This window comes from Clupea harengus, chromosome 22 (genome assembly GCF_900700415.2).
Source record: "Clupea harengus chromosome 22, Ch_v2.0.2, whole genome shotgun sequence".
Taxonomy (NCBI): domain Eukaryota; kingdom Metazoa; phylum Chordata; class Actinopteri; order Clupeiformes; family Clupeidae; genus Clupea; species Clupea harengus.
In genome coordinates this window covers 6,325,657-6,346,142 of record NC_045173.1, presented here as the reverse complement: position 1 = coordinate 6,346,142, position 20,486 = coordinate 6,325,657, and the positions used below count along the sequence as shown (strand labels likewise).

Sequence of the window (20,486 nt, the reverse complement as noted above, 5' to 3'; positions counted from 1 at the left end):
GACTGCACCAAGAGTCAAGAGGAGAGGTTTTCCATATCAGAGCTGTAATCAGTAGTCAGTAACACAAGCATTTCTGCACAACCAACACGTGAGGCTGATTACCTTTGTTAAGCTGTGCAGCCTGTGCACTTTGCTGAAATCACTCAAATCAATTTTGTACAAAACCTCCCTACTACAAATCTATAGGCCTAACTGCTGCACTATGGACACACAGCTACAGACAAATAACACTGACTTTCCAAAAGCTGTGGAGTTCATTCAGATTAACACTGAGAAAGCGGTCTCCGAGAGGACAGCTGAGCTCTTGGTCTGTGACAAACTTAACCCCGGGATGAGGCTCACCCTGGGGATTCCCTTGAGGAGGACCTCTCCTGACCAGGGGTTGGGTGTATTTTAAGACCTATGAGCTGCAGTCTTGGGCTCCAGTGTGCAGCCAAAGGCTGAAGGGGGAAATATGAGATGTGGAAATATTTTCTCTTTTGATCCCACAGAGTCAGATCAGGTTCTGCTTTAACATGGGATCATTTAGCACTTATTCTGTGTCACTTATGCTATATGTATCTCTATTTATGATATGTTACGGATATGTTATGGCCTCCAAATAACATGGCAGCCATCCATGTTAGTCCACACAGTACAGAACTAGATTTGCGAGATCATATTTAGGGTTTTAATGTCGCTAAGGTGTGTGATTATCTGTGGTCTGCGTGGCCTATATTTCATATCTGCAGATACGCTACAAGCCATTAAGCAGCTTAGCTGCTCTGTGTTGTGCGGCCAGCCAAGTGAGCTGGGCAGGGCCTGTGTGGATTACTCTACACCCAAAGCCCTGTCATGTGAACCCTACCTAAAACACAGAATGGGAGCAGCAGAGCACTCGACCACTAGCTAAGCCACAGAGGTGCACACTCTCTGACAGACTCACGCAATACATGTAGGGCCAACCCAATATAGGTCAACCTGCCTACGCCGCAAACGTTTCCTGTTCATAGTTGCCATCTCACACAAACATGGGTAGCTTAACTAAGTAGAGCTGGTAGAACTAAATTTCACACAAGCAAACTCTGAGGTAAAGCTTAGCCCCTGTGAGTCTAATCAGGACCATTGAATTGAATCCAGAGTGTGAATAAACAGCTGGGGAAACATAGCATCCTTCAGGTATAGACTCATGCATTTTACACAGATCTGCCATTGTTTACTGATCTGCCCTCTAAGTAAGCAACTCAGTGACTCTCAAAATAGAAACAGCTGCAGGAAAGCTGTTTTGCTGCTTGCTTTTTAGGGTGTGAGGTAATCAGCAGTGCAGGAGCCTCAGCTGGAGAGACAAGTGCGTGCTGCAACATGCACAGAGAGCGAGAGCGAGAGAGAGAGAGAGAGAGAGAGGCGAGGTGCCCTGACACACTTTTGCAACAACAGCGGTGCTCACTCACATCTGTGTTGGTGTCGGTGTCGCTGCTCACTCACAGACACACAGAGACATTCAGGAGCTAAGTATCAAACCACTGCACACTATTCCACTATTCTAATCACGAAACTGTGTGCCGTGGTAAAAAAAAAGGGTGTAATTGGTTTGATATCTAGGCTACATGCAGTGACCTTGCCTAAGTGGTTTGGGAACAGGCCAGATTTACACGGCCACCATTACCTGCACTGCAATCGTCATACATTTCAGTGTGTGTGTGTGTGTGTGTGTGTGTGTGTGTGTGTGTGTGTGTGTGTGTGTGTGTGTGTGTGTGTGTTTGTGTGTTTGTGTGTTTGTGTGTTTGTGTGTTTGTGTGTTTGTGTGTTTGTGTGTGTGTGTGTGTCAAGCAATAATCAAGTTACCTCAACTAGGTTTTAAGGCTTCTCTAGAAGAAGCTACAGGTTCAGCTGTGACTGTCATAATAACAGTCCTTTCCTAGGCTGTTACAGGAGCGGCACGGAAGTCTGAGTGTGTTTTTGTCCAGTGTCTCACAGTGGGCCAGGACACAGGCACACCAGCACAAAAGCCCCAGTGTCTCTAGAGTGCACCGGCTGCTCCACTGAGCAATGGCGTGTCCTGTTACCTTCTGATGTCTCTGTGAGACACACCTCTCTCTCCCCTGCTCTCTAATCTGCACACTCACTCATGGGCTCAGTGCAAAGTGTTAGCACAGCTACTCTGTCACACCAGTGGAGACTCTGAGCAGCGAGGCGTATGTTTACCCTCCCGCCCGACACACTGCATTTACACTGCAGTTGGCTTGGGTTGCTTAAATGGCCAGGTTTGTGAACGAAGGTCTGTGGCGCCACAGCTTTGGTAGAGAGAGCACTGGAAAGTACAGGCTATTCTGTGTTAGAATTGCCATGTGTGTTTGTTTTTCCAATGGGTGGTGCTTGCAACCCCGTAAGGTCATGGAGTGGACCAAACTGTCTCATAACTGATGGAATATGTGAAGTGTGTTTGTGAGCCCAACTAGACACAATCACACAGAGTTATACTCAGAGTGGAAAGTCCAGTTCCAGTGAGTCCAGGCACTCCCCATAGCTCTATCACAGGGAAACATGTTTTCACAACATTGCACTTACACCACCACATCCCATCCGGTTACACTCTAAATACAACACTCTGACAAAGGAATGGCCACCACCGTTTACTGTCCAGGGGCAACACTGTGGCACACCATGCTCCTATCCCAAGCTGCTAGCTGCTACGTCCAGTCAGCACTGACAAAGAACCATTTAATAGGGGGTAATGTGATGAGTGTGACACAGGGTGCTGGCTTTTCCAAGCAGAGATTCCGCACGGGTTCAAAGGACATGGTGTGTTAACCAGCAAGCATTCTTTTGAAACAGATAAGGAAGTCTTGGAAGTATGCAGCTCCAGGCAATGGGAGCTGGTGGAACATGGAGCAGGCAAGGAAAAAGCAGTTTAAAGAGAGTGACTCGGTGGAAAGAGGATAATATACAATTTTTTTGTCTACTTCTCCCTTAGTTCATTCTTTTATTATTGTATTGCTTTCATATACGAAAGAAGCTGACACCAAACCTCACTTCAACAATGTTAAAGGTGTAAGTGATTCTAATTTAAGTAACACTATGCGACAATTTGACACTTTTTGAGGTATGGTTTTATAGGCAACTAGTTTTGGTACCATGCTCAAATTCATTTTGATAGCATATGGTCATGTGAAGGACTAAACACCTGTGTCTTCCCCTAGCCATCCAAGATATGCCCTATGTAGTTCTGTGTAACGGGCTGGAACACCCTACAAAAATGGAAGAAAAGCTTTCACACGCATGACATTGCCAGCTATACTGCCAAAAGACACCAGTTAGTGTGTTGGCAAGCTTCTATCAGTGCCAGCTTGGCTGTTGGTGGTGTTTGCAAGGTTTTTGAATGCCTTTTAGGTAGTTAGCTTACTAGTTTTGGAACAGAACTCCGTATTGCTGCTTTAAATTCCATTTTATTTATATAGCGCCAAATAACAATTGAAATTGTCTCTATAGCTTTACAGATCCAATAAATATGTAAAATTCATTGAATATCTCAGTCAGCTAGCTGGATTTCTTTTAAACGTTCACACAAAATAGACAGTGTTTGTATACAGCCCTGGCTATATAAATGGGAAACAAACAAAGTGGCTGTGACCAAACCACACAACACAACACTAATCAACCAATCAACATCAGGGGACGTTCATGCTCGTGCACAAGACTGGGGGAAGGGGAGAGGGAGCGAGAGAGACGGTAAATCTGGTACATGCCAACATGCTGAACTTCACATCATAATCGCATTGTGAAGAAGGAGAGATGTCTGAGAAGCAGCAAAAAAGGAGAAGATCAGAAGAACTAAGGAACAAAGACATGCTATGATCAGGGAAGGACGAAGAGATGCTTTAATATCGGTGTGGCTTTCCAACAGTGGAGAGACCTCTGAGAGTCGGAAGGCATGAAGACGGATGCGGAGGTTGCTCTGTTTCTGCTTGCCAGGCTCGTAACAGTAGTTTTGGTATATTTCACACCAATAGGTTAGCATTGCTTTGTCCAGTTTGTTTACTTGCAAGCAGGTACCCGTGTCACATTTGTGTGTCAGGTAACGCTGTTAGATTACTTGCTCACGGACATTCAGCTTACTTTCTAGCTTGCCAAGATATGCTGTTGTTTTGGTATTAGCTATAGTAGAAGAAGAATTGTGAGTACTGCTGTCTGGAGCTGCTGTGCTGGCCCTCGTCCTCTGCATTTTAGCTTTGCAGTAGCAACTGTAGCAACAGTTTTCTAACCCACAACCTAGCTAACCTTAGTTACATTATATATGAGATTGTTATTCATCCTGGTATTTTTCCTTACGTTTGTGAAGGGTTTTATAACCACTGAGACCTAAAACACAAGTTTGTAAGCACAGTGTGATTATTTGGATTGACGCATAATTTGAAATGCTATTCAAGATAACGTTACCTTCCTTGTTAGCTTAGCTGATACAAACCTACGGTCCTCTCTTCAACCACTATAGTTTTGTAAAACAATCTAAGCAACTCTCGCTACTTTGTACTCCATTGTATTTTGGATGCTGTGTTTATGTGCTTGCATGTTGTTTGTTTGATGACGTTTTATATTATAATGTTTGTTTTGTTTCAACTACGAAAAGGAGACCCACTTATAGGATCATCTCCACCACCCATGTCAAGTGCTGGCCCTTGGGCAGCAGACGCTCTGGATTGTGCCATATTTCTCTTTTGGTCAGCCAGCCCAGTTGTTAGTGTCATTGCCCTGGCAATGTGCATCCATGAATTTGGGGGGCGGAGTTTCTGAAGGAACACTGAAGGGTTGGGTGTTTTTGTTTGGCTGTCGAGTTTAAATACCAACAGTCTTTCTGCAGCAACGCTGACTCCTCCTTTAAAGGTAGGCAATGTTGGAGAAACTAGCAAGAGTAAACTAGATTCTGAAATTAAACAACCTAAAAAATCCCAACCCCTTCCTACAGACTTCCCTCCAAAGCCACTCCTCACTCCGAACACGCACTGCCTAACTACTGGAGTCCACGAGAGCATTCAGCGCTGGGGAGAGGAGCGCAGCAAATTGTCATCATCGCTAAATATATCCAACTACCTCATGTCTCATCCTCAACTACAAAAACACACAAATAAGCTACATCACCACTTCTTTAAAACTGTGTTATTCTTATCAAACTGTACAAAACTAACAACAGCACAAAACAATACCATTATTGCGACATTTGACCACATAAATGACCCCTTTGGGCATGAAATACGAACTAAACTTTGGTCGGTACTGTGTGATGAGATCATAGATTTGTGCGTTGTTCAGGTCGTAGTGCAGAATGTATGAGTCTGATTGCAAGGCTGATGTCATAGCAGAGACTGATTTGGTCCATCTGTGGGTTTCTGTTAAACAACCAAAAAGATCGTGCAAGACCAAGAAAAGGCTGTCTTTGTGGTATGGTTCCACAAATAGCCAATGAGTAGTATAAGTCATGTGTTCAACTTTAGACGTCCACCACTGAACTCATCAGGCCAAATGATAAGCTCACGTTTTCACTTGAAAAAAAAAAACAAACACACACACACACACACACACACACACACACACACTTACATAAAAAAAAAACTCAAGTGTGCTAGTTTTAAATCATATTAGGAAAAACCTTTTGTTGTTCAGAAAAACACTTTTTCACCCCTCTTTCTAAAAAGAGTATCCAAGACTAGAAAAAAAGAATAAATGACAGACTAAATGATAAAGGAATGAGCTTTGTGGGCTGTAACACACACAACAACAGGTAAAGGGGAAAATGTAACCATCTTGCTACACTTGAGAATTATTAGGGTGCTTTCAACCTCTCCTCGTAGTCTCCCCCCATTTCTCCTTTTCCCTGTAGTGGATTTGAGGCAGAACAGATGTGTCTGACTCAGTTACTGCATGAGTCATTGCTATCATGATGTGAGAGGACAGAAACTTCACCAAGTAGTCCAGCATTTGAAGATGTATTGTAGATGAGTGTGACTGCAATGCAAAGTCCCAATGTGACTGCAATTACAGGGCAAATGACTGCAGTGTGAGAATCATTAACAAAATGCACAGAATAAAGAAACCTGGTGCAGAATGCTGGTCCTTGTAGTCCTGTGGTTTACAAACACTACAGGTACAGTCTGTTGATATGACCATATGAGGTAGCACAATGAAAATCTCCTGAAAAGGTTTAAGAAAATATCTGGTGCTAGACGACCACACTCCTAATATAGCATGCCCCTCTTCTCCCACGCAGACCTTTTAAAGTCAAGCGTTCACGAAAACCTGCAAACTGTCAAGATTTGGCCGCAAGAAAGCAGATCAACTCTCTCACCCACACCGGACGAAATTTCTCTTTCTCTCCTTCAGTCTTTCACCCACTGGCATGACCTGGGATTGATGTGGAGTGGCAGCCAGTGTTTCCCCTGCAGGAACATCACATTAAGGAGGCAAGCAATTGGATGCCAGTATCTGTGATCACAATCAAACTGGACAGGGAGAACAAGATCCCCATCATTACAGCCCACTAACTGCATCAAAGATGCTCTCTCTCTCTCAGCAGCGTAGCTGTTTGGCCCCTAATGCCAAACTGTTAAGTGGAGATGGTGGTGCTTGGAGATGCAGAGCAACTCCATAGAGCAGAGCAGAGCAAAGCAAGAGACCTAAGCATATAGGGGAGCCTATAAGGGAGCCTATAAGGGAGTGTAGACATGTGTCTGTTTGAAAATCAAAAGTAGATTTCTGCACAGCCAAACACTGACTGCTGCAAACTCTATAAGCTATGACCATAATGCATTTGACATGAAATCTCAAATTTTCAAAAAGCCCCCCGGGAGGAAACTACTTGTGACAAAACAGATGTTGACTCATGTGTTCATACTACTCATGGCCTGTGGAGTCACAAGCTTCGCAGGAATCAGAAATCAAGAGTATGACAGCAATTCATGATGGCACAAGGTTATTTGCGAAAGCTTTTCAACGAACGAGAGAGAGAGAGAGAGAGAGAGAGAGAGAGATGATGGTGAAACAAGAGGAAGGGAGATGAGAGTGAGTCGTGACCTTACTGCAGGGCCAGTGTGACTCACACTCATATTAGCCTCCCAGCAGACAGCTCTTTATAAACACAGGAATCAGGCATTGTCCACTCTGTCCTTCACCAAAGCCAGTAAACCACCATAGAGGAGATGTAGGTGTTGCACTATTCTTCTTTAGCACATCGTGTCAGAAACAGACAGACTACAGTTTAGGGTTTCACCTAAGGGAGGAATCACATACTAAACAAAAACAATAGTTTACAAATGTAAGGAGTGTAGAAGCAGTAAAGCACTTTAAAAACACTTCATTTGAAGCCCTCTCTTTGTTTCCTGGTCTACACTCATTGTCACACGTGTAGCTGGTATGTGTCTTCAGGGCAGGAGAGGTAAGGGTGACGCCTCAGTGGGGAATGGGCGTGTTTAATCTCTGCGTCCCTCTCCAAAATCCTTCCTTTTTCCATTCTGGCAAAATCTCTGCTCTTTCTCTAAGCCTCTTCCTCTCCTGGGGCCCACACCCCCTCTCTCATCATGCTTTCTGCTCACGTTACTCAACATGGCAGCAGACTCTGAGGATGCCCATGGGCTCTAGACTGTTGTGCCACAGCTTGTGCAGCTCTTCACCCCTGCCACATCAAAAGGGGTAACAATCACTCCTCCAGCAGCCTCCGAAAGCTTCAATGTCAAACGGCCCACCACAAGCCATTTCCTCAGAGTCCCACACGCAGTGTTTAGTTAAGCTTAGAAAAAGCTAGCTCAGCTACTGAAACTTAGTCGAAGCCTTATGAGCTCTAAGGTAGTCCTTACACCAGTTACGATGTGCTTACAAAGTGAAAAAAAAGTCCAACTGAAGTCTTTAATCTTGAATATGCAGTGATCCGTCTGAAGGGGCTCTGTGGAGAACGTGGGCTACTGCAGAGCCCAGACGTAGTCTGCGACACAGAATGAGGTGGTCAGAGACACTCAAATTGGCCACGATCAGTCAGGTCGTTCTCCCGATCATGTCTTCTTTCCCTCGGCCAAGAGAGCTGAGCCTCCCTCTCATGACCTCATGGCTCTGTTAATGCACTTTTAATGAAAGATTCTGATGTTGCTTTTTTGGCAGAAGCTCCTGACACGATTACAAAGATTTCTCTGCCAGACCAAATCAAGTCTGCCCGCACAGCCTGGCCTGCCAACAAAGCAGAAACATCCTCCAGTCTAGTTATTGTTGAAGGAAAACTGATGTGGGGAATGTTTTCATTTGTAAAAAAGGGATAACAAATGAACCAATGCAGGCCGTACAGCTCAGACAGATACCTACAACCCTTATTTTGGCCATATAAGGGCCTTATAAAAAATACTGGCATCAGCAGAGGCAGGCTAATGAGAATTGAGCTGCAGTAAACCTCACTTCACGACCTCTCAAAAGGTCCATAGAGCCGAGATGTAAACACACCCTTGGAACACTTCCTTTACACCCCTGTGACATGTAAGAGAGTATGACAGAGAAACAGCATGACGGTGAAAGGGGAATCCTGACCTCTGATCAAAAAGAGCATTCTCCATCTCCGCTGTCTCACTCAACATAAACATACTACAACAGATAATGGTTACTTTTATCTGGCATGTGTGTGGTCTTCTTCTAGGATGTTACTCTGAAATGTAGTTTCATAAACTGGTAATGGGTAGATTACATTTGTATTTATTTAAATCTAAAAATCTTGAAGAGATATAGCCAAGAGTTTTTTTTACCCCTAAACTTAGTGAGCTAAATAGCTAACCAGTGACCATAGAGCATTTCTTTATCTTAGCGTTTACTTGAGTGTCACAGGGTGCATTTTGAAGCTATCCATCTTTGTCCAGCAACTGTTTGTGAAGAAAATGTTTTAACAATTCAGGAGCTATAGGTTGATAAATAATGCAGTACCAAAGTAGCTTTTGTAAGAATGCCACAACCCCCCCTCCCCCACCACCACTACCACCACCACCCTTCCCATGAGAAACATGCTTGTTTGTCTAAAAAAAAAGGGAAATTGTGAATGGAAAGGGAGTGAAGAAGACCATCTGACCAAACCTCCAACATCCGCCACTAAAGCTGCATTTGAGGAAGCGGACAGAAGCAGGAGCACATCCTCTGTGTCAGGGTGAGAGTGTGAGAATATGTCTTTTCCAGCTCAGTTAGAGGTGTCTGCTGTCACATTTCCTCCAAAACAAGGACTTTCCAACCCAGCACATCCTCCATGGTTCATCAGGAGAGGAGTGGGAGGCAACAGCAGGTCACACAGGTCAGATTTCAGGGGAACAGACAGTTCTGGCATCTGACTGTTTGGCATCAAGAATATTTCATGCAAAACACACCCATGCAATTTGTATAGTGCTTCATTCATAGTTTGGTTAGGCTACGGAATCTTCACAATATCTTGGCATCACGGAATTCCACTTGTGAGCGTACGACACTTTGACCATTGATGGGGTCCTATTTTTACTTTAACTGTAAAAAAAAAAGTTTTCATCCAAACACTGTCAAAAATGGAAAAAGGTGAGGAGAACACTACTGTAGTGAAACTCAGACCACTGATGGCTAAAAGCTACAGCTTCACAAACAGGCCTGCCTGCCTCTCTAAGCTGGGCGCTGCTGGGTCCTACCCAAAGAAGTGACAGGGTAAACAAACAGCGGGCTAAAGCATGGAACCAGAGCTGGCCCGTGACCCGACACCCCAGCCTCCGTGCCAACAGGAGCCCTGCCAGTCCCAGTTAAGTCCCCTCCACAGGAATGCCCATTTGGTTGTACAGATGCCACCACATTACCAGCGGGCTAGGCACCGCTGCCAGCAGTGAAAGGGCACGCCAGAATATAGCTTGATTTACCTCACAATGCTGACTGCGCAGACTTCCATCAGTCATTGTATTTGTTTGTGGGTTTGCAGTAATGGTACGTGCTGGTTTTGTGCTGTGAGTCAGCTGAATGTCCGTAGAAAAAAGGAGTGTGACTGCAGCAAAAGCTGTCAGTGGTTATGCTGATATCACAAAAACACCGGCAAATTCAACTAATAATTCAACAAGCTAGCATCCCGTAAACACTTTTACATGATGGGTACTGTAAATCATCTAATGGCTAAAAACTCATTAAACCAGAGCAGATCTGAAACACACATCTTGAATCTTCCCCCGGAATTACATCAACCAGATGAAGTGAACACGACACCCTCTCTCTGACCTAGCAAAAGATTTGCTGTGGAAGTACATCATAAGCCAGGATGCAATCACAACCACAGGCCCTGGACTGCTGTATGAATCACCAATGATGATGTGTTGAGAGTACATCTTTTGCTGGAAGGATGTGAAAGTCCCACTGCAACCAAGAAAATATTTCTTACATTTCCTTACTTTTGTCGTTTTGCCAACTGTAGGCTACAGAGTGTATTTACCATTTAGCAACAGGGCATGCTGAGCTGCACAAGCACCATCGAATGAATGTGTGTGTAAAGAAGAAAATCAAAGTATCGTGCTGAATTCAGTTTGCTGCTTCTGACTGCGCTGGCAGCTGTGGTCTGCATGCTCCATAACACTGCATTCTGAAGAATGTGTCCATGATAACAGCCTCTTAATTGTGCAGTAATCCAGTCTTTACTCCGTTCCAGAAACCTCAAAATGATAGTTCGCCTTCCTTAAAAACAGTCCAGTTGTCCACTGCAAGACACCAAAACCCTGTGATACTGATGTGACTATTTTTGACACACTTTTACATACGTCCGTTAAAGAAGAGAAACATTAATACTCAAACATCTTAAATGGTCATTAAAACAGCAGGAAAACAAATTATTCAGAAAGCAGATGACTTCACATTAGTATATTTTCAGCCAAGAGTCAATATGAGGCAACATTAACTCAATTTCCAAAGACAGTTAGCCTGTTTTCTAACACAACAGAAAGGGAATTCCCTTGGACTCGGCACCCTAAGGTGCCAGAATAGGAACTACTTGTAGTCAACTCTGGCAAAACATTTTTAACTGACAGGATCATCCCCAAGTCTTCATCTTGACCAATACAAACAAGGATCCTTTCTGAGAAAGCCCCTAAAGTTCCACAGCAGATCTCACAGGACCCTGGCCCTGACAAGTACGTGATCATTCAAACAAGTCCCAAAATGGCCTGCAAAAAGAAGGACTATGAGTGTCACATGTGCAGTTTATTTTTAGCCAATTCTTCCTTATTCGACTTTTAAAAAGAAGACCCACAGTACTCTCCCAGACTCGAGCAGTCAGGCAGAATAATTGCAATATAACTGCTAAACTAAAAGTAATTCATTTCAGTGAGGTTTTAAATTGATGAAGCATTCCCATAAATTCAACTGTGTAAGAGGGATGCACGCTGCATGATCCTTAATAATCCTTAAAACTGTAGAAACATAACTAAACACTGAATAGTAAGAGTTGGGTCTAACTTGAAGCCAAAAGAGCATTTCTGCAGTAATGGTGTAAAGGAGATGTCGACAGGGTGTACAACTAAATGTAGGCGTATGAGAATCTTAGGCTAAGTCTAAGAATGTTTACCATTTGTCAGGTGAAGACAAACAGGGACGTTGCAAGAAGAAGGCTAGGCATTCTTAATAGTTGACCTTTATCCCTTGTTTCTAGTTACATTCCAGTGTCTGACTTTACAACACACCAAATGGGTTTTGCTTGCATGTGAGATTGCTTACCTCCAGTCACTTTCAAAACTGGACTGCTCTGACGTCTTCATACAGATAACTCCTACAGTCTTATCATTGTTTGCATGGTTTGACCAGCAACCGGCGAGCATAGCCTTAATACTACAGAAATTCAAGAAAAAGACCGGATAAACAGGGCAAATAAGCTAACTGTTGAACTGAACTACCAGTCCAATAACAAGAATGAGTACATCAAGATCCGGTTGTTGTTGAAAATAACAGCAATAACCTAAGATAGATCCAGGTCTAGATTTCTAGCAACATCGCTAAACCAGTTTACAGACATTATTGTGCATTCACACAATTCAGGCTTTCTGATATTAGTGTCACACAACGCTTAGTCACTTGAACAGACAACCAGTGTTAACCAATTATTGCTTGAGAATATTGAAGACTTTAAAAGTTACATAGCAACTGTCTCCATTAAGATGACATAATTATCATACAAACAGCATGTCAATCTGTGAGTGTCCAATGTGGGTGAATGAGTAAGGGAGAGGAAAGTGTCTCATCACCGTCTCCTGGTCATGTAACATTTGTAATTCTAACTGATAAAACTTACGGATAAACTTACGTTTTGTGGCATTCATGAGGTTTTTTCCATCTTTGTATAGTTCTTTTATGAATCTGTTGGTTTTATCTAATTCCGCTTCATGAGACTTCACTTTATCGCGAAAAGTGGGACTGTCCAGGTAACACTCGCTGAACTCCAAAGGGTGTAATCCCATTTTTGGAGCTATGTACAGCTAGCTAAAAGGTAGCTAGCCGAAAAGTCTGAAAACAAGTGCTGTTCTAAAAACAGTTTATCACAGCAACAAATTAACTCAAAAAGTATGAGCTAGATAACAAAGTTAGCCAGCTAGCGCCGTCCACTTGGCAATTCCTGGATCATAGATGTAACGTTATGCCCTGAATCCGTGGCGTGACCAAAGACCACTCCTGGACAAGTTCTTCTTAAAAAATCCCGATGGAAACGATACTTTGTACTTGACAAGACTACCACCTACTTTTAAAAAAAAAGTACTTCCAGTGTTATTATTCGCGACACCCCAGTACACCCAGTGGAAGAAATATACTCTAAACTAAGGTTTAAACAATTCAGTAAGTCATTGTCCACGTTGTAGCGTAGCGATATACCGTAGACAGTAGGTAGCCTACATCTCAAACCGTTATTTGCATTGCTCTGTCCTCACTCTCCAAGTAGGTCTACAGCGGACACACCGTACTACACAACACGCCTACTAGATGACACACTTTGAACACACCCACTTCAAATAGCCGTGTTCAGAGTTCCGTTTACAGCTTTGTCAAAATAAAAGTCCGCACCTTAATTTCGCTATTTGACCTGTAATATATGTCTATGATTTGACCTACAAATCGTTTGTGAAAGGTATCAGAGATGTATGGAGTTACAATAGTTTAAAAATTCACAAATAAATATCACGCACATGTACTTTCTGATTCACATAGAAATGTCACATGGTTCAAAAATAAAGGCAAACATGCATTTACAAATCGCTAGCCATTTGTTAACATCCCTCCATTTATTTGTGGATTTTGATTTCTGATGGCTTGATTCAGAAATGCATTTTTTTTTTTCAAAATGACATTCTCTGCAGCCTATCAGATGTCTTACAATTTCAGCCAATCACATTCACGTAAATTCGAGGGTATTATTGAATGTCACACTCACCACATTGCATTACACCTGCCCAGTGTACAGTTATGTGGACTATTACACCATAGTAGTGGTGCTCACAGCTGTAGCACCTAAGACTATGCAACAGATTGTGGCCATCAAATCCTTAGGTAATTTATGTGTTTACTTAAATTAAAGTAACACTATGCAACAATTTGACACTTTTTGAGGTATGGTTTTATAGGCAACTAGTTTTGGTATCATCCTCAAATTCATTTTGATAGCACATGGTCATGTGAAGGGCAGATAAACACCTGTGTCTTCCCCATTAGCCATCCAAGATATGCCCTATATGTAGTTATGTGTAAAGGGCTGGAACACCCTGCAAAAATGGAAGAAAAGCTTTCACACGCATGACATTGGCAGCTATACTGGCAAAAGACACCAGTTAGTGTGTTGTCTACGCAGCGTTACATTCCTCTACTTTATTGGTCTGAACCTATTTGGTGGCCAACAAGAAATACATTAATGTCATAAATAAGACATAGTACATAATAATAATAATACATAAACAGACAAAAAAACAGCAGTAGTTCCTCATAAAATGAAGTGATGCTGCACAAACAATAACAGACCCAAATTATCAATTTAACAAACAACATTTATCAACACTAAATCTAAATGAGTTAAATCAGACATGAAAACAATTGCCTAGGATAGGAAAAATAATAACTGAATGTATACTGTACTGTATGTAATTATGTATGTAAATGCAATGTAACAGTGTAGCCGGGCTGATCTTGCGGCGATGAAAAGATTGGAGGCAGTGTCTCAGATGTTAGAAAACGTCAAAGGTTTTAATTACCAGTTGCAGTGGGTAAACATTCCAGAATGGAGGGAGAAAAAAAAAAGAAAAAGAAACTTCAAACAGTAACTTATAATAATTAACTAAACTTCATAATTACAAAGTAACTTCAATAATCAGTAATCAAACTAAATAATCATAGCTCCAAATCAGCGGGCGGATGATGCCATTGCCGATCACGTAGCCCAGGTAACTGACTTCTCTCTTTCCCAGGGCACACTTCTTTGGATTGACGGCCAGGCCTGCTTCCCGGATGCGTCCGAAGACCTGCTTGAGGTCGTACAGGTGATCCCGCCACGTCGTTGCTGTAGATCACCACGTCATCCAGGTAAGCTGCGGTAAAATTGTGGACACCCGCCAGTAGCCTCTGGAAACTGGCTTGCGCCCACTGCAGGCCGAACGGCATTACCCAGAAGTGGTACAGGCCGAAGGGCGTCCAGAAAGCAGTCACCTCCTTTGCATGCTCCCTCAGGGGCACTTACCAATAGCCCCGGGAAAGGTCGATTGTGGAGATGTACTTTCCCCAAGCGTTCCACCAGGTTGCCAATCCGGGGCATCGGGTAAGGGTCCACCTTGCTGAGGGCATTGACTTGCCGGAAGTCTATGCAAAATGTGATGGTGCCGTCACACTTTGGCACCAGCACCACTGGGCTGCACCAGTCACTAGAGGAAGGCTCTAGTGACATCCAGCTCATCCCTTAGGACTGCCACCAACTTCTCTGGCACCCGGTAGCTCTTCCGCTGGGGGGATGTGTCTGGCCGCAGGATGATGTTGTGCTTCACAGCCATCGCCCGCCCAGGCCTCTCCTGGAACAAGTTTTCTGCTTTTTCTGCGCCATCTCCATGTTCTAATCCGCCAGAGCGGACATTTCTTCCAGCTTGTTCCTCATCTGGATGACGTACAGTGCCACATACAGCTTCTCTTCTTTGGGTCCCTCCCAGAGCTCCTTCAATAGGTTTAATGGCCCTCTCACTTGCCGACCATAAAGAAGCTCAAAAGGCGAGAAGCCCGTGGAGGCCTGTGGCACCTCCCTGTATGCAAACAGAAGGTATGGCAGCCACTCGTCCCAATCCTTTCCAGTCTGTGAGAGAAAAGCGGCGGAGCATGGTTTTGAGGGTATGGTTAAACCGTTCCGCTAACCCGTCTGTTTTTGGGTGATAAGGCGTGGTCTTAGTGCCTTTAATGCCTAAGAGACTGTACACTTGCCTCAGAAGTAGGGACAGAAAATGAGTCCCCTGATCACTATCTCTCTCGGCACCCCCACCCATGAGAAAAGCTGTACTAAGCAATTGGCCACCTATTTGGCCTTGATGTTCCTAAGGGGAAATACTTCAGGGTATCTAGTTGCATAGTCGCACAATACTAAGATGTAGCGGTACCCCCCCCCCCCCCCCCCCCCCCGCCCCCCGCTTACTTATTTCTAACAGACCGACTATATCCATCCCAATACGTGAGAAGGGTGTATTAATGAATGGAAGAGGATGTAGATGTGCACATGGGACTGCTCTGCCTCAGGTAAGCTGACACTCTGAACTCTGATACATCAGTGTACATATTGGGCCAACTCAACCGGCTACCAACTCTGGCAAGTGTTTTGTTTCTCCCTAGATGTCCTGACCATGGGATGGAATGGGCTAGGGTCATCACTTTCTGTCTCATGGGCTCACCACCAAGGTCTCACTCCCCCCTTTCACTTGAAACACAAAATAATTTTTCAGGATGTATTTTTCTTCCTCTAAGAAGCTACCTGTGTCTCTTTGTCGCCCCCTGTTGCTTTCTGAAACAATGGCTCAAGGGTCTTATCCTGCATCTGCAGTCTGACCATGTGTGTGGGTATATCAATGTCCAATGTAATCTCTGGCTGTGGCCATTCTTGCTCCTTCTGACCAACTCCAACTCTTCTGTCTGCATTTCTCCTGCCTTGACAAATGCCTCCTCTCCACATCTAGCACCAATTCAGCATCAGCCAAAGGAAGTACCCTCGTCTCACTAGCCGTTTGGGCCCTAGTGACTACATTACAGTGCTTAACCTGGGGGACTAAGTCACATTAAATTGGGAGATCATGACCTAACACCACTTTATACGGCAGCTGCGGGGCTACCGCATCGGACATGAAAACGGTTTGGCCACTGACGTTAAGAAAAATCTCAGCAGTAGCAGATGCTAGTGTCCTGCTTTTTCCTTGCCTGACAGTTTGGCTTAGTGTGACCCCGTTTTTCACAGTAATAACACTGAAGATCCTGTCTGGTGTTATAGGACCATCTAGTAGAGGTAGGCCTAACATAGCTTTGACCACGACTCTCACCACCCCCACCAGACTTACTTTTGGCTGAACTCCACTGGCTGGTGCTGGGACCCCTGGTGCCTAGCCGGGCAGACTGGAACACTTCCGTCCGTCTGCCTGCCTCCTTGGCCATTTTGGTGGTCATGATCCCGGATCCCGGATCGCCATCTCTGTTTCAGCATATCCATGTACTGTTCCAGGATGATGATTTCTGTGATTTCCTGTACTGATTGCTTCTCTGGTCGGACCCACTTTGTGACGAGTTATTTCAGCCGCACATACAACTCTTTAGGCGTCTCATCTGGCAAGATCTCCGTTACAAACAGCATGGTTCAAAGTAAATGTAATGAGAACATGAAGTCATCAAATGATTAAATATGTATAACAAGACTAAGCTTGATGACATACATTAGCAGTCTATCACTTTATTTACAGTGTAGCAAAATAGAGAGAACTGTCACCCCACCTGGCATCAAACCCGGGTCTCCTGGGTACCAAACCTGCATGCTCGTTGGTATGGCAGTTGGAGCAAAAACTTTGCCCACAGTGACACTGCCCTCCCCTTTGGTAAGTGTGTTCACGCACTTCACGCACACAGTCGCTGACGCACCACCCGACTGTTCTCCCATCCCTGTTGGCAGAGGGATAGAAACAGGCATGATTTAGAGTTATACTGGACCTGAAGTTTATACAGAGATGACATACACATGCATTTTATTGAAGAGAATCGAATGCAGGGTCTCTCAAGGAGTTATTTATAAGCCTCCCCACCAAACTCCCCCACACCACACTCTCCTTCTGCCTGGACCCATTCAGACTAAATCTGTCTCCTTCACACACTCCACCCCCTGGTTCACTGAAAAGGTGCACCACTTAAAATCTAAGGGATGTCAGTTCGACCGGGTCACCAAGAGAACAGGTCTTACTGTTCACGCAGAGGCATTTGAAAAACACCAACATCATTACAAGAACACCCTCAACTGTCCGCTCTGCATATTACTCAAGAATAATCCAGTCTGGCTGTGATAACCCAAGGATTCTATTCACCACCATCAACAAACTCCTTAAACCAGGGGTTCTCAACCTTTTCTACTCCAAGGCCCACGTATTAGTATTTGTAACAGGGTGGGTCCCAACAGACACCCCGCTTATTTTAATTTATTCTAATTAATAAGCGATTCTTATGTGAAGAAAATCTAACTCTACATATTACACTATCAAAGTTGTATTGTGCACCAGAAAACAACATAAAACCACACAAAGCATTTTCAGTCAAAAGGGATGTATTATTTATTTGCAGTAGGCCTAGGCCTATTTGTGCACAGCAAACAAGCAAGTAAATAAAACCAGAATAGACCCAAAAGATAGCATGAACTCAAAACAAGTGATGAAACATGCAAACAAGATACTCAGCTAGGCCTAATTAAAATAGGTGTTGCTTCAGACATGCAAACAAATAGGTCCAAATAATGATTCAAATAATTCAAATAATGATTTAAATCAGTTGCTGCAATCTATTATCAACATAAATAGCACCAAGCATTCCTGGGCAGTGGTTCGAGTTGGTAGCTCTCCACAGAAAAACATGTCCTCTTGTAGAATACCGCTCCAATGATACACAAAAACCAGCAGTAATGCAAAACTGTATAACAAACTGTTGCTGGTTTTTGTGCGTTATGAGCGTCGCAACTCACCAGATGGTCTTCAAAAGTCTGTGACAAAGCTTGTGAAAAAGCGATTTTGCCAAAACAAACCAACTCATCTATGTTGAAGTGCAGTTCAAAGCAGAAACTCACACGGCCTCCATCCAGTCAAGGCACGTTGATTTACTTGCATTGCAAATAACCTCAGGCAAAACAGCCCCCATTTTATTTAGTACTGCTATATGCTTAGTTACATTGCTATTGAATGTAGGACATTCACTTTTAATTTCATGACATTTTTCTTAATAGAACCAAGTAATGTTAGCCCACTGTAGCATAGCCGGCTGTCAAATGCTTCTGATCAGTTGTTTTTTCCACAAGGGGGCATTACTGTTTTTTCAGTTTTTCAATTGTATGAATGATATTGTACATTGTAGCATTGCCTGCTGTTAAACGGTTATGGGCAGTGTCTTGCTTTACCTGAGGGAAAATAAAAGACTACGGTTGCGCGCCTAAACTTTATGAATGATATTTAACATGGTCCATTCACGTAATAGTGTTTTTTGTGTTGTTATATAAATATATATATATATATATATATAATACATATATATACATTTACAAACTTTGGATGTGTTCACAAAACTAATGCTGGTACGTTGTCTCTCCCTTTTCTCGTTTGTGACAGTGTGCTACATTGTGTTGTGTGTGTGTGTGTGTGCCTTGCGTGTGTGTAGCTTTTGCCTTTACATAGGTCATAACTGAGATGGACAGTTTTGGACATCATTAAAACTGTAGCACCAACGCTACACCCGATCAAGGTCCAGGGTCCCTGGCAGGTCCTGGGCCTTGATCTAACTGGGCCGCTCCCAAAGACGAGCAAGGGCTACACCCATATATTAAGCATGACTTGTTTGTTTTCCAAGTGGGTCATGGCTAGGCCTCTGAGAGGCAAGAAGGCTCCAGGGGTGGCACTAATGGTGACGGAAACTCTTTGGGCACAGGGCGGTGTCAGAAAGATAATAACTGATCAAGGTAGAGAGTCAAGTCACTTCTTGACACCTTTGGAGTGGGGCATGCTGTAACTTCTGCCTACCACCCGCAGACCAATGGGCAAGATGAGCATTCAAATCAAAACATTAAGCGCCATCTTGCAAAGTATTGTAATTAAGAGCAAAATGACTGGGAAATATACCTTCAACATGCTGTTCATTCGATAAACACCTCGAAACAGCTCTCCACAAAGGTGAGCACATACTTTGCTGTTTATGGGGTACATCCCGCCAGCAGGGGCGATCCACAATTAGATAACTTTGTGTTTGACGATACAGACAGACACCTATAACTGTGGTGTTTTTATCTGCACAGCAGCAGAGGCCATAGTCAGAAATATTGAGATGGAGACCGTAGCATTAACGGAAGCACAGCTCTCCCATCTCAGGCTGTACCATGCAGCACAATTGTCTAGGTTCGCGTTAAACTCTATGGCTCTTTTATGGTAGTTTGCAGTTAGAAAATGTGTGTAATGTGTTAGGGTGCGTTAGATGCGCCTTGCTTATGTTTTACAGGTTTGGTCAGCGGGCAGTGCATCTTGCACTTGTAGGAGGGCCTTTACGGATCCCAAGTGCAACATGCAATCTGTCACCGGACACCTGAGGTTCTTCTCTATTAGTTGTGTTTTATTTCATTCTAACTTCAGTTAGATGCGCCTTTTTTGTTGTTGTTGTCTTTAGTTTTTTTGTAAGGGGACATGAAAGTGTAAATATTTGAAAAATGTACTCGTATTGCCATGTGTACATTATGTGTTTACGTGTACATCTCTTTCCCACAGCACCCTAGTTTAATTACTGCACTGGGTTTGGGCCTGTACTGCTAAGTTGCATTCATGGGCTCATCTACTGTGCTATATTATTATATATTACCTGAATTTCCCTACAGGGAAGTGTATCTTATCTTATCCTTTATTAAACTTGCTTGTGATAACTGGGGCATTGTGGTTCTCTCTCCATGTTCCCCTTTAAAAGCAAGCAACACCTGTAAACCAATGCGAAATGTATTTATTGATAGCTCTGCTGATGACTGTAATGTGTACTAAGAACTCAGTGGTCAGTACATAACTTCAATTTCAGAGCAGTTATGTGTCACTGTCAAGATTATTTCACACAGTAAACAGATTTGTTTCAGAGATAAATTTGAAACCTTTTGATAATAATTTCTATCACCAAGGTTTTCTATTCCTCTGAAAAACATTTTATAGTAATATTGTTGTATTTGGTGAACAGGGATTACCTGGAAGTATGAGTTCAAACAGGCTGACTGCTGGGAGGTGGACAGCCAAGTTGTA

At 43.4% G+C, this 20,486-nt stretch overlaps 1 protein-coding gene across 3 annotated transcripts in view; it reads right to left on the bottom strand.

Moving 5' to 3' along the window:
• The window catches only part of arhgap10 (Rho GTPase activating protein 10), a 50,677-nt gene extending 37,716 nt beyond the window's left edge, over positions 1-12,961 (bottom strand). Inside the window, exon 1 of one of the 3 annotated variants that reach the window (XM_012831346.3) lies at positions 12,284-12,961. In XM_012831346.3, coding sequence (XP_012686800.1) covers positions 12,284-12,437 — 154 coding nt within the window. In that variant the 5' untranslated portion in view covers positions 12,438-12,961. Of the gene's footprint in view, positions 1-11,700 lie in introns of all 3 variants that reach the window. The other 2 variants (XM_012831345.3, XM_031560488.1) reach the window with 2 other exon arrangements.
• Between the last annotated feature and the right edge of the window lie 7,525 nt (positions 12,962-20,486).